This window comes from Rhinolophus sinicus, linkage group LG11 (genome assembly GCF_036562045.2).
Source record: "Rhinolophus sinicus isolate RSC01 linkage group LG11, ASM3656204v1, whole genome shotgun sequence".
Taxonomy (NCBI): domain Eukaryota; kingdom Metazoa; phylum Chordata; class Mammalia; order Chiroptera; family Rhinolophidae; genus Rhinolophus; species Rhinolophus sinicus.
In genome coordinates, this window is record NC_133760.1 from 7,616,920 (window position 1) to 7,631,335 (window position 14,416).

At 52.4% G+C, this 14,416-nt stretch overlaps 2 protein-coding genes across 6 annotated transcripts in view; one reads left to right on the top strand and one right to left on the bottom strand.

The window, feature by feature from the left end:
* On the bottom strand, nucleotides 1-10,959 carry FKRP (fukutin related protein). 4 transcript variants are annotated; one of them, XM_019752611.2, is made up of 3 exons: nucleotides 10,899-10,959; nucleotides 9,255-9,316; nucleotides 1-3,864 (listed from the first exon to the last, which is right to left on the bottom strand). In XM_019752611.2, exon 3 carries the CDS (start codon nucleotides 3,823-3,825, stop codon nucleotides 2,341-2,343), a length of 1,485 nt encoding a protein of 494 aa, XP_019608170.2. In that variant the 5' UTR covers nucleotides 3,826-3,864; nucleotides 9,255-9,316; nucleotides 10,899-10,959; the 3' UTR covers nucleotides 1-2,340. The 4 variants fall into 4 exon arrangements, with proteins under 4 accessions (XP_019608170.2, XP_074172321.1, XP_074172320.1 ...); XM_074316220.1 differs by having other exon boundaries at nucleotides 1,137-3,864; nucleotides 9,255-9,313; XM_074316219.1 differs by lacking the exon at nucleotides 10,899-10,959 and adding an exon at nucleotides 10,594-10,606 and having other exon boundaries at nucleotides 1,137-3,864; nucleotides 9,255-9,317.
* STRN4 (striatin 4) overlaps nucleotides 10,550-14,416 on the top strand; it is a 26,018-nt gene continuing 22,151 nt past the window's right edge. For both annotated transcript variants that reach the window (XM_074316214.1, XM_074316215.1), the window contains exon 1: nucleotides 10,550-10,846. In XM_074316214.1, the coding sequence (XP_074172315.1) occupies nucleotides 10,565-10,846 (282 nt within the window). In that variant the 5' untranslated portion in view covers nucleotides 10,550-10,564. The remainder of the gene's footprint in view (nucleotides 10,847-14,416) is intronic.

The window sequence follows — 14,416 nt, forward strand, 5'->3', positions numbered from 1 at the left end:
TGATGCTAAGAGAAATTCTTTATCTGTTCAAATCGCAGGTCGCCTAATGATTCTCAATCTAATGGGAAGTTAATAGAACCATTTAATGTGGTTCCCTTGTCAAATCATACATAGCTAAGGCAAGGTTATATATCTATACAGATAAATGTTACTTCACATATATACACGTATACAGCTGTGTCAATCAAGAAATCACACTAAAAAAATGAAATCACACTAACGATTTCTAACTGAAACAAAATCATTAAATAATTTAAGAATGAGTAGAGCTTCAACTTACGTTCCTGGCCAAAACTTAAAGAAATATGTATTTGTAGATAGATCATTTTGATTACTTGAGATTTAAAGAAATATTTCAAAAATTGGATGCTTATGTGATTTACATATTAATTTATATTACTGTCCCCATTGCAAAATTTTTTGAACATCACTAGTTTTTCATGAATGTCTGAGGTGCCATTTTAAAACTGTACGCGACAAGGGACACTGCTTTGTGTGCATAGGCCCTACATGTATTATAAGACATGTCTATCCCTGGGCCATGACTTCCAAGAGCACCACCGACCACAGTGATTGCCCAAATCATCCCCATATGTTTCCAGAATACTCCATGGGAACACGGCAGTCTCTTTGTGAGCCATTTGTGGGTTCAGTGGCTAAAAACAGGCTGCATTATAAGAAGTCAGGCTTTGGACACCTGAGCCTCGGAGCAGTGAACTAAATTTGCATATTTGTCTTCTCTTGATTGTCTGTGAAGGCTTTTCCTATAAGGGTTTCACATTTTAATCCTCCCACCCAATCTATAGGTTCAGAGAGGCAGCGACGCCTAAGGTCACCAAGCCAGGACCTACAAAGAAAGCAGGTGACCAAGCCAGGATCTAAACTCAGCCCTGATTCCTGACCCTTTTACCACTCAAGTGCCTCCCAGCACCCCTGTGTGGTAAGCGCTCTCATCACACCCATTTCCCAGGTACAAAGCAGAAGTGCACAGGCAGACTCACAGTGGCTTTGGTTCACGTGGAAGGAAGCAGAAGCGCTGGGATTTGAACCCAGGCCTCTTCCACTTCAAAGCCTGTTTCAAAAACCAGGTGCACATACCAGGAGGTGTGTGGGACAAACCATTGGGTTGAGGCAAGTAAACAAAAACCTTTATATTTATTTTTAATTTAAAAATGGAATAATTTAAGCCTTACCACGAATACACAGCATGATAGTAGTACTTGTATATCATTTATAAATAAATACACATAGTGAGGGTACATGCCCAAACAGTATTTACTCTTAGATGCATGATCACAAAAGGAAGGCTGCCGTCACTCTGCCTCCTAAGTGGTAAGGGCCCTCTTGGGTACCAGTATTAGAAAGGGGCACTGTGGTTCATTTCAGTGTGGGTTCCAGACTGACAGCCTGGATTTAAGTTCCCACTCTGCTACTTCCTATGCTGTCTGACCTTGGGCAAGTGACTTTACCATTCTGGACTCAGTTTCCTCCTCTGTACAGTGGAAATAATAGCAGCTCTCATCTGGGAAAGTGGAGGCAAGTGGTAAATCAGTTAATTCATGTGAAACACTGAGAACAATGCCTGGTACACAGTAAGGGCTCAGTAAATGTCAGCTATGGTTATTTACTCTGCCGTGCAAGCAGAGAAACAGGTGCAGAGAGTTTAAATAACGAGGTAACACAGTTAATAAGGAGTGGGGCCCCAATCCAGAAGCCCGCTTAACCACAGTCACACCTCAGAGCTCTGAGTCCTTTTCCACCTCTGCAAGATGAGGTTAAAAACGGCATGCACCTCAACAGGCCTCTCCCAGGAAGGGAGGAAGTCGCATTCCGGAAGAAGGGGTGATGGTTATGCTGCCTGGCGGGGCACCGAGGTTCAGGCAGAACACCAAAGGCTCAAGAGCTGTAAAAGCTATGGAGCACAGGTCCTGGGCTTGCTGCTGTCTTGGCCCCACAGTAGGACAAAGTCGCCCTCTAGTGGTTAAAGCAAGCCTAGCAGCCAATGTCCTGGCGTTCTTTATGTGCTAGACACTGAATCCTGGAGGAAACTGAGGCTGAGAAACCGGAACACTAGCCCAGGGCCACCTCTTAAGTGTTAGAGCCGGGGGCTGAATCGTGGCAGTCCGGCCCCAGAATCTATACTTTCTCCCTCTCTTTCCAAAATTCTGTCCCAGCACTGGAACCCAGGCTCCCTGGAAATCTTGGGCAGGACATGGTTTTGATGTCGCGAACTGTGCTGGGCCCTGAAGAGCGGCTTGGCATCCCTGGCCCGCCCACCAAACGCCAGCGACACCAAGACAAAAGATGGTTCCCCTGACCCCAGGCGCGGGAGTCAGGACTTCAGCCGCTTCCTGCCAAACTCAGGAGTGCCGGGTTGGGGTACTCAGGGTTCTCGATGACCCCAGGGCCAAACTTGAGCTCCAGGAAGCGGCGGTAGTTGTTAGGCGCCTGTGCCACGAAGCCGGCAAAGGGCAGGGGCACGAGAGGCTGCAGGAAGTGTTCAGGGAACTCGACATCCTGCCGGTGGTCCAGCCATGTGTCCTTGGTCATGACCCCGTTGCGGGGATAGAAGGGCCACAGGTCCACGTGCAGGTGGTTGCTCTCGCTGTACTGCACGCGGAAGAAGTCGCCCTCTATCGCCTTCTCCCACACGAAGCCACGCTCATCCACCACGGAGCCTGCCTCGGCCCCCCGCAGCTGCTCGCAGTTGCCCACATCCTCCAGATAGATGCCCAGGTCCACATCATAGTCCCACGGGATGATGTCCCCATGGCGTGCCGCCCCCAGCAGTGAGCCGCCCTCCAACCAGTAGCGCACGCCAGCTGCTTCGAGCACACCCACCACGTAGCGGGCGGTCTCACGCAACGCTCGCAGGCAGCACGGAGGCGTCCAGCGCCCCTCGTACAGGTAGGCTGGCGTGTCACCCACCACGGTCCCGAAGCAGCGTGGGGTCTCCTTGCTGCAGCCGAACCACTCGAGGCGCCCACCCTGCCAGCTCACCAGGCGGATGCCCAACGCCCGCAGCAGCGCCGCCCTTCGCGCGCGCCCTTCACGCTCCGCCTTCCAGCGTGCGTGGGCCGTGGCCAGCGGGGGCTGGTGCACAGCCGGGAAGGTCAAGTCCAGCAGTTGCACTGCCCAGCCTCGCAGGGCCGTCTGCAGGAAGAGGCCAGTGCCCACCGGCCGGGCGAGGGGCGCTGAGAGATTAAAGAGGTCGCGGGCACGCAGGAGCACCACAGCATCCCCGTCCACGGCGTCGCAGCGGGGTGCCGAGGTGGCCGGGCTGTAGTGGGCTGTCCACTCCCTCAGGCTGACGTTCAGGGCCAGGCACCGGGCAGGGTTGGCTGAGGCGACCGGCGCGGCCACCAGGCGTGCACCTCCGGTTCGGAGCACCTCCACCATACGCTCCAGCTGGCCTGGTGCCTCGGCCCTTGCCCCATCGGGCACCAGGGCCACGTACTCAGTGGCCACGTAGGTCTCGGGGCGCGAGGCTGCGGCGGGCAGGTCCAGAGCAGGCTGCAGCAGCGCCAGGCGAACGTTGGGGATGCGGGGCAGGGCCAGGGGTGGGTACGGGAGTGTGTCGGCTGCCACCACCACCGGCTGGGCTGGGTCCTGTTGCAGGAAGGAATCCACCATCTCAGGAACTGCGTTGTCAAAGACCTCGAACTCCCGCACCAGGATGGTGACGTGGGGGGCAGAAGATCCGCGACGGGGTCCCCGGGCCCGGGAGTTCCTGGGCTGGTGCTGCAGCCACGATACATAGAAGAGGACCAGGAGGTTGAGGGTGATGGCGGCTGCCAGGGCAGCCTGGCAGCGCGTGAGCCGCATGGGGCCAAATTCAGGCCCTAGCTGGGCCTCCAGGGCATCCTGGGGAGGGGGAATGAAAGATGAGGCTGGAGCTGGTTGCCAGCAACACCCCCTAACCCATCTTTAGCCTTGCCCTTCTCCCTATTTCGTTTCAACTCTGACTTCTCCTCCACCAGGTAGCCCTCCCCGACCTCCCAGGCTGGTCTTGTGCCCTGGACCTCTGGGCTACTTCAGCCCCCTGGGTTGCCCCACCATTGTAAGTCATTACTGCCTAGGGTCTCATCTGTGTCTTCCTCCTGGATTGTGAGATCCATAAGGGCAGGTCCTGAGCCTGTCTTGGTCACTGTTGGGTCTCCAAGGCCACCTAGCCCAGGGCTAAGTACATACTAGGTTTTCAGTAAGATTTTATCAAGTGAATCATCTTCCCTTCTTCCTTGTTCAATCCCATCCTGGCAGCACGGAGGTGTCCAGTGCCCCTGGTACAAGTAGGCTGGCGTGTCACCCACCATGGTCCCGAGCAGCACGAGGTCTCCTTGCTGCAGCTGAACCACTCGAGGCCCCCACCCTGCCAGCTCAGTAAACCCATTAAACATTGTCTGCTTCTCATTCAGATTTGGATTCAGTTATAAATGCCTCAGACCCCATCCCCAAGGCCAATCTGAACCTTCTTCTCTACTCTTCACTCCTCCAGGAAGCCACCCCTGATCTCTCCCTCCTGTCCCACCCACACCCTGGCTCTGGCTCTAGTGTGAGGCTGATGCCCTCAAGCCTTGGCCCTTAAGTCCCTACTCGACTGCCACTTCTCACTTCCTCAAATCCTGTGCTACATGGTCACCTCTTTCTTGATGGTCAGCCAGATCGTTTTGGTTTTACCATAAAAAAAGCTAGAAATGTTTTCTTAAATCAGAATTATCCCAATTTTTAATGTTGGTAATTAATTTTTTTTTTTCAAATGGAGTGGGTCAAACGTATAGAAACGGGAAGTAGAATGGTGGTTGCCAGGGGCTGTGGGGAGGGGGAAACGGGGAGTTATTGTTTAATGGATTTAGAGTTTCAATTTTGTAAAATGGAAAAGTTCTAGAGATTGTTTGCACAATAATGTGAATATACTTAACACTACGGAACTATACACTTAAAAATTGTTAAGGCGGCCCAGCCCAGTGAATCAGGCCATTGGAGCTCCGTGCTCCTAACTCCGAAGGCTGCCAGTTCGATTCCCACATGGGCCAGTGGGCTCTCAACCACAAGGTTGCCAGTTTGATTCCTCGACTCCCACAGAGGATGGTGGGCTGCGCCCCCTGCAACTAAGATTGAAAGGACAACAACTTGAAGCTGAATGGCACCCTCCACAACTAAGATTGAAAGGACAACAACTTGACTTGGAAAAAAGGCCTGGAAATACACACTGTTCCCCAATAAAGTCGTTCCCCTTCCCCAATAAAATCTTTTAAAAAATTGTTAAGATGATAAATTTTGTTACCTGTATTTCATCACAATTAAAATTTTTGTTTGTTTATTTTAAGTGAAGTGGGCTGCATTAAAAGAGGCTAGCCTTCGGACTCGCCCCATTCATTGGCCACACTCCTAAGCTACCCCCAGATGGCGCTGTCTTCCTGTCCCCATTACAACTTGAAGATTTGGCTTGTCTCCAGCACAGGAGGTGTAACTAACTCACAGAGATCTGAGCAGATACTTAAATAAGGTTCTCCATGAAGGATTTTAATAGGTGTCTGCTCCTCTAGGGAGGGGGACATCAGAGACCCAGCTGACCTTCCTAGTTCCTAAATACTTCTGACCTTTCCACCCCTTTCTCATAGCTCCCCTCTCAACCTGGGTCCACCCAGATACCCACCCATCCTCCCCTGGTTTCCTGAGCAAGTCCCCCATGCCCCCTCCTGTCATGGCCGGGGGGGATCTTCATAAAATACAATTCTGACCTCTCCCTCCCTGCTGAAGTTTCTCACAATATCCTACAAGGCCTTGTGTGACCTGGCCCCAGCACACCCACCATTCCAGCCCCATCTGCTTCCTCATACTCTTTGCCTAAGCCACCTTGGACTTTTCTTCAAGTCTTATTTCTAAACCTATGAACACTCTGTTCCTTCTGCCTAGAAGAGTGTCCTTTTGAACACCCCTACTCCCCATGCCTATTTTCTCCTGGAGAACTCCTATTTATGCTTCAGGCCTCAGCTCAGATGGTGCCTCCTCCAAGAAGCCCTCCCTGATCCCCAGGCTGAGCCAGAAGTCCCCTCTAGGATTCCCCCATCCCAGCCCTACCCATTCTGGTTTGGCACTGTCTGGGGATGGGTCTGTTTGCCCCACTAGACCCAGGAGGGTAGAGCCAGGGCTGTCTCCATTACCACTGTGTTCCTAGCACACGGCTGGGCACCAAAAATGCATTTGGCAAAAACAAAAAATGATGGCCAAGGTCAGGGTTTTTGTGTCTGTAAAGCTCACTCAGGTCCCTGGAGCCAAACTCTACACTGTGGCCATGTGCCTGGGGCCCTGTGCTGCTCGTCCTGTCTCCTCCACTCTCCCACCAGGAATGCACTCCCACCTCCCCGGCACCTGTCCCAGTTCTGCTGGCCCTTCTCTGACCCAAGTTGGATGTCACTTAAGAATCTGAGTTGCACTTTTAAGAGTGATGTCTTACTCTTTAGAACCTTGGAATTGCCTTCTGGACCTTAGATGGATCTCCCCTTCCTTCAGTCCTTCAGTAGCTACTTGAACTCCTACAACACACCAGGCTCTGTTCTAGGCACTGGGGACAGAGCGGTGGACACAAAATAGGACAAGCAACACCCTGGACCTCATGGAACTCACGTAATTGTGGGCAGAAGGATCTTCTGAAACCACTGAGTCTTTGGAGTATTAAAAATCTTAGAATCTTAGAGTTTAGATACACAGAAGCACAGGAGAGACCCTTAGATGGTTTTAGAATCTTCTAAAGATTCTAAAGAGACCATTCTCCTGCTCCACCCTTGTCCCCTACAGTCTTGTTTCCCACTTAGCACCCAGAACTCAAATTAGCTCCTGTCCTGTGTCTGCTCAAACGCTCCATGACTCAAAATTCACTCAAAGGGAAAGCCAAAGTCTTCCCTGTAGCCCATAAGGCTCCCAATGGTCTCCCACCCTCTCCCACCCTCACTCAGCTCTGGCCACACCGGCCACCAAACACTATTCTTCAAGTGCACCTGACACACTCCAGCCACAGCACTGGCTACTCCCTCTGCCTGGATGCTCTCTCCAGAAGGGATCTGCATGACTCCTGTCCCACGGCCTTCAGGTCTTTGCTCAAATGTCACCTGTCCAGTGAGCCCTTCCTTTGGCCACCCTATTTAAAAAACATCGCCCTATCAACCAGATACTTCCTCTGCCCCATCCCTGGTTATTTCTCTCTCCTAGTAGTTATCATGTCGATTTTTTTTTTAAAGATTTTATTGGGGAAGGGGAACAGGACTTTTATTGGGGAACAGTGTGTACTTCCAGGGCTTTTTTCCAAGTCAAGTTGTTGTCCTTTCAGTCTTAGTTGTGGAGGGTGCAGCTCAGCTCCAGGTCCAGCTGCCGTTGCTAGTTGCAGGGGGCACAGCCCACCATCCCTTGTGGGAGTGGAACCGGCAACCTTGTGGTTGAGAGGACGCGCTCCAAACAACTGAGCCATCTGGGAGGCAGCTCAGCTCAAGGTGCCGAGTTCAATCTTAATTGAAGGGGGCACTGCCCACCATCCCTTGCGGGAATAGAGGAGTTGAACCGGCAACCTTGTGGTTGAGAGCCCACAGGCCCATGTGGGAATCGAATAGGCAGCCTTCGGAGTTAAGAGCATGGAGCTCCAACTGCCTGAGCCACTAGGCCAGCCCTATCATGTAGATGTTTATTTATCTTGTTTATTGTTTTATTCCCTGCTGTATGCCCAGAGCACAGCTCAATGCCCGGCACATAGCAGGTGCTCAATAAATGAGTGACTCCAATTATTCAGATGGCGAACCAGTGGCTTAGAGACAGAAAGGACGCAGGCACCAGAACCCAGGTCTCCACTGTCCAGGCTCTGGTTCTTGCCATGCTGTCTGGCTGACTTTGGGCTGGGAGGTACCCAGAAGGACAGAGGACAGAAAGGGGGTTCTCAGAGACCAGAGGGTATTTATGATGGCTTCATGGGGAAGCGCCACCTACTGGGTGAGGGGACCAAAGAGGAAGGAGAAAGGAATCATCTATACCCTCACAAGGTTAGTCTTGACTTTTCTGACTATAAGGGCTCAAAACCCCTTCATTGAGGTAAGGTAGAGGAAATGATTTTGAAGGTCCAAATAATTTATATGCTTTTATGAATATTTTTCATAATAGAATACTATTAACAAATCTAGCTGCTCACGATGTGCCAGACCCTGTTCTGAGTACTTTACACACATTAACTTGTTTAATCTTCAAGTTATGGTCACATTTAAAGATGAAGAAATTGAGGCACAGAGAGGTGAAGTCACTTGCTTAATTAAGGTCACACAGCTGGAAAGTGGTGGACTCAGGATTTGACCCAAGAAGTTGGCTCCCGAGTTGTGCTTTAATCCAATCAACTCTGCTGACTTTCTTGGGTCTACTCAGCCCAACTCTGTCAACCTTCTGAGACTTCGCCAGCCTTAACCTGAGAAGTGCTTTCAAAGCTGAATAGCTGAATATGACACATTAATTAATTCAATTAACTAACTCAACAAAGCTATTCATCGAGTGCTCTCTGTGCCATACCCTGTGTTCCGGGGATGCATTACGCAGTCACTGAGTAGGACCTCCAGAGGTGGGAAGACAAATAAAAACTACACAAACAACTTATAGATGGGGCAAGAAACCAGCTTGAGGGGAGGAGTAGCAGAAAAAAAACAGGACTTCCTTTAGAAAAGGTAGTCAGGAGGGGCAGCCTGTTAGCTCAGTTAGTTAGAGCGTGATGCTCGTAACACCAGGGTTGCCGGTTCGATCCCCACATGGGCCAATGTGAGCTGTGCCCTCCACAACTAGATTGAAACAACTACTTCTGGGTGGTGAACACACAATGGGATTTATAGATGATGTAATACAGAATTGTACACCTGAAATCTATGTAATTTTACTAACAATTGTCACCCCAATAAATTAAAAAAAAAAAAAAAAAGAAAAGAAACTACTTGACTTGGAGCTGATGGGTCCCGGAAAAACACACTCAAAATAAATTAAAAAAAAGAAAAGAAAAGGTAGTCAGGGAAGAAGAAGACAATTAAGCCAAGACTTTGTCTCTCTATCCCCGACAAAACAATGTAAGTGGATCCAGACTCACTTCAGGCCTGGGTTCACATGGCCTGAGCTCTGATCTAGCCTGAGTCTCAACTGTTACTCGGGAATGTGATGGGTAGATATGTGGGAAGCCTTTGGAGATGAGGGAAGGGCAGTGTCCACATGAGTGCTGGTGACATTGAGGGACTTCTTACCTCCTACGTTGCAGGCTGGGGGAGTTCCAGGGAGGCGGTTCCAGCCCAGCTCAGCTGCACTGCTGAGGGAAGGAGAACCAGAAAATCCCAAATCAACCAATTTTGCACAATACAGTACAATTTCATCCTACCTACAAAAGTGGCAGTGAGAAGGTCAAGGAACAGTTCTCTTGAAGTCCCTTAAGCTCAGACACTACCTGGAGCATTTCAGGAATGGGTGGAAAGGATGTCAGTTATCATATCAACCTATAACCATCCCTCTCTGATGAATGTGTCCAGAAACGTAGGGCTAAAAGTGACAAGCTGTTACCATGACAACCCCTTCCCTTTACACACTCCATCCTGAGAGAAAATCCTAAAACCGTTGCCTATGTTGGTGGGTCTGGTTACTAGGGTCACTGGAGGGGTGGGGGGACTGCCCCTGTTACCACAGTAACCGGGACTTGGCCTTGCTGGTTTCTCACATCCCTGGGGATGGTCAGGCCCTGTAACCATAGCAACTACTCCTCAGCAGAGCATCTCCTTTTCTAAATACCTGGTTGGTTTGGTCCAGGGACTTCCCATCATGAGAAAGGAGGGGAGATGGTTACCACGGTAATGCCAACTGGGTGGCTGGGGGAAGGGGTTGGGAAAGAGGTATTTCCCTTAATAATCAGTGTCCCTGGGGCTGGGATCCTTTCTACCTGAGTGTTAGGTGAGGTTGCCATAGTAAGCAATGAGGGTAGGGGCAGAAAGATCACCAGGGACTTAAGTTACCGTAGCAACCTCCTCCTGGTGCAGGGACAGGAGACGTTTGAGGCTCCATAACCACAAAGGTGGAGGGGAGGGGAGGCTGGGGGTGTTCCAGGCTAGGGAAGGGTTACCATGACAACCGACCCGGGCCAGAAATCAGGATTGAGCTATGGCTGAAGCCACCCCTGGTGGTCGCCCTTTCTCTCAAAGAGTTACAGTGATGCTCGAGGAGAGTGGTATTTGGGTCTGGAGAGAGTTAGAATCCTTCTTTGGAGCCAAGCGGGAGGAGGAGGGCAGAAAGCAGCGCCCTCTCAAAGTCCCGCTCTCCCCAAGGACAACCCTCGCGCAGGACCTGGGTCCAGTTTGCCGGTTCTCGGGGAGCGCGCCCCCGCCCCGCCCCTTCCCGCCACCCCCCCCGCGCGCGCCTTCGGGGTCGACCCGGGTGGGCGAGGCGCGCGCCCGGCCTCGCTCCCGTCCCCGCCCCCCCACTCAGCCCCTGCCGAGCGCGCGCGCGGGGATTGGCGCGGCCGCGCAGGCGTGCGAGGCACAGCGGGCGCGCGGGCCGGCCCGGGGCCTCCATGATGGAGGAGCGAGCGGCCGCAGCCGTCGCCGCCGCCGCCTCCTCCTGCCGCCCCCTCGGCTCGGGCGCGGGCCCCGGTCCGACGGGGGCGGCCCCGGTCTCTGCCGCCGTCCCCGGGCCCGGCCCGGCTGCTAAGGGAGGCGGCGGCGGGAGCAGTCCCGGGCCCACGGCGGGGCCGGAGCCCCTGAGCCTGCCCGGGATCCTGCATTTTATCCAGCACGAGTGGGCGCGCTTCGAAGCGGAGAAGGCCCGCTGGGAGGCGGAGCGCGCCGAGTTGCAGGTGAGCGCCGCCCCGGACCCCCGACCCCCCGCCCGGCCCGGCCCGGCCTCACCCGCCGCCGCCGCCGCCGCCATCTTGGAGCAATGGCCGCCGGGACGGCCGGGGGGGCAGGAGGGGACCGCGACTGGCTCAGAGCGGGAGTGAGGGGTAGTCCGTGGAGGGTCCTGGGGGCACCGGGGCGCCTCCAGCGGGAGTGGGGCCCGGGGGCGGGAATGCCCGAGCGCGGCGGGCCGAGAGAAGGGGCGGAAGGGCCCCGAAGCAGCTGGAAGTGGGAGTGGGAGTGAGCGGACCGGCTGGCGGGTTCCTGAGAGTAGCCTCGGGGCCTGGCGGGGACCCAGGAGAACTCAGCCAAGGGTGCTGAGAGGATTTGTTGGAGGGGCTTGTGTGGGAGTGAGCAAAAGCTCTCGGGTGCCGAGGGATGCCCACCCCCGTCCCGACCAGGTGCGGTTGGAGGGGGAGTCCAGTGGGCTCAGTGTGGAAGACGGGGCGTCGGGAGGCTTTGGGACCCGTCAAGGGCGAGAGCAGTTCGGCCGGAATCAGGCCTGAGTAGGGAGAGGAAGTCACGGATCCTGGGACACAGGGTGTTTCGGAGCATTTGGATGGAGGGAACTGAAAGATGGTTTAGCGAGGACTGAAGGGGTAACAGGAGGGTCTCGAGGGGTCCCAGGATGATGGTGTGTGCCCTCCCGGCTGAGGAGGAAACTGGGGGAGCCCTGGCATGTGTGGCTACCGAGTGCAGGGAAGGGGTCCCAAGGACGTACCTTAGGAATCTGTGTGGAAGAGCTTCAGAGTGGAAACTCCAGTTTGGGGGTGTGGAGGAGTGGGGGATGGTCCTGAGATGGGCGGTGTGTGTAGGATGGCAGGTGGAAAACCCTGAACTGAAATGTGGGTGCGGGAGTCACGCATGTCCAACGTGGAGAGTAGGGGACTTGGGATGGGGACTGTAAGGAGGAATCCCAGGATACCTGGGATGTGGCAGGGGGCGGATTTTGTAGAGCAGGAAGAAAGCGTCTCAGAAGGACCCTGAGCTGCGACGTGTTTGTGGAAGTTTCTGGGAAAGAACCCCATGGTTTGTGGGGTAGCTTGGGAGAGGGATGCACCGTGGGATGATGTTTAGAAGAGTCTGAGGAGTTGAGCTGGGTTTGGTGACCTTGAGAAGTGTGGGTCCATTTGCAGTGTCCCAAGTAGCCTGGGCATCAGTTGTGAAGATTGGGAGTCCAGCCAAGGGCGGAGAGGTGTCTGAAAGTGCCTGGACTGTGGCATATTGTTAGCAGAAGTCTGTATCTGCTTCTAGCGGCCCATCTTTCCCCTTCTGACTTGTTGTTTACTATCTAGTTGAGGTGGGGACTCAAGTAAATAACTGATTAGAATTTTGTCCATAGGATGAATAAGGAGAGCATCCCACAATTCTCCCACTCCACTAGAGATCTTAGCTGTGTGGTAGCTGAGGCGTGGGGTTGGGATGGGAGAGGAATCCTTATGTAAGAGCCCCTCGTGTTTGTGTCCCACCCTCCACTTCCGGGGCTCTGTCCAGGCAGCATACATCTCATTAGATCTTCTCAATACCCCCATTATGTAGGCAGGGCCAATGTCATTGCCTTCACTCGGCGGTAATTGTAGCAGCTGCTGTTATTGATCCCATGTTATGTGTCGGTCACTGTGTTAAGCACTTTACATACATGGTATCATTTAATCTTTGCAATATTCTGGGAGGGTAAGTGATATAATTCATCACCACTCTTTTAATTTTAATAAGAAGAGGAAATGGGGGCCGGCCCAGTGGCTCAGGCGGTTAGAGCTCCATGCTCCTAGCTCCGAAGGCTGCCGGTTCGGTTCCCACATGGGCCAGTGGGCTCTCAACCACAAGGTTGCCAGTTCAATTCCTCAAGTCCCGCAAGGGATGGTGGGCTCTGCCCCCTGCAACTAAGATTGAACACGGCACCATGAGCTGAGCTGCCGCTGAGCTCCCAGATGGCTCAGTTGGTTGGAATACGTCCTCTCAACCACAAGGTTGCCAGTTCGACTCCTGCAAGGGATAGTGGGCTGTGCCCCCTGCAACTAACAAAGGCAACTGGACCTGGAGCTGAGCTGCACCCTTCACAACTAAGACTGAAAGGACAACAACTTGACTTGGGAAAAAGTCCTGGAAGTACACACTGTTCCCCAATAAAGTCCCGTTCCCCTAACAAAAAAAAGAGGAAATGGAGGCCTTGAGATGGTCAGTGATTTATCTAGGATCACAGCACATGGGTGGCAGGGCTGGTCTGTGGGCTTTCAAGCCCATGCTCAATTCCTCTCTGCCGCCCACTACAGATGAGAAAACTGTTCTGTAAAACTGATGGGCCTCCCCAGGGTCATCCAAGTAGCCATAGTAGAGCTGGGATTGAAACTTGGTCTCTGGGACTTCACACCAATGAGCCCTACAGCCCCCACCCCACCACCTTCTCATTTTTAAGGCTAACGAGAGAAAAGGTGTGTGTTCCCTCACTTAGTGGCCCTTGGAATTTGAGAGGAACTTGTGGGTAGCACCCATTAGGCTGTGCTTATCTTGGCTCCAGCATCACTTACTTTGTACTTTTGTTTTCTTTTGTTCTGTTACATTAGTAAAAATTCAAAGATCTTAGAAGTGTGTGTGTGTATACGTATATGTATAAGTGAAAAGTGAAAGTCACCCCTTTGTCGCTCTCTCACTCTCCTTCCCAACTATTTATTGCTATAAAAGTTATTCAGCTCTGTGTATAAAACACGAAATCATATTATACATATAATTTTATGACTTTTTTCACATACTCCTGTGCCTTGGTGTTCCTTTCATAGCAGCACAGAGCTTTCTCATTATTTTTGATAACTGTTTGTACTGTAATTTAACCTGTTGATGGACTTTTAGCTTGTTTCTAATTTTTCTCCATCAGAAATGGCTGCAGTGAATGTCCTTATATTCCTGTGTGAATATAAGCGGAATGAATGGGTGGAATAGACTAGATGTGTTTATAAAATGGTGATTGGTTCTGCCAAGTGGCTCCATGTTTAGACTCCCGTCAGTAGCACCTCTTTTCACACACCTTTGTTCGGGCATTTATCACCTAGAGGTGTGACTCCTGTGCGATCCTTTATGGCCTGGACTGTGTCGTTTTTTTTCTGATGAGCTCTGAATACCTTTTCTCCAAATACAGGATAGCTGCTCCCAGCACAGGAGCTGCTGTGCAGTCAGGGCTCAGTAAGTGTGTGTGGAATGGCAGGAAAGGCAGCTCCTTGTGAGGTCCTGCTGGGAGGGAGGCACCCAAACATTGGAGCAGGGAGGTGGTGTAGATTGTGTCTGTTAATAAGCAGGACTTTGCCAGGTGGGGGGTTTCTGAGAGGCGGTGTGGTTTCTGCCCTTCAGAAACTTCCAGTCTAAACAGAGGAAGCTAGTTTTGCACAGCAGGCTACAGCGTTGTGCGGCTCTGCCCACGATCTGTGGCCCTTCTGGGAAGGGGAGCTTGTTGAGGACAGGAGGAACCTCGTGGGGGAATCTGACCTGGACATTCATGTAGGAGCAGTGACACAGAGATGTGGCAAGTGTCGTGGCAG

Excerpts from the sequence above, each read along its gene's own strand:
- FKRP (XM_019752611.2), bottom strand. The coding sequence starts at position 3,825 with ATGCGGCTCACGCGCTGCCAGGCTGCCCTGGCAGCCGCCATCACCCTC.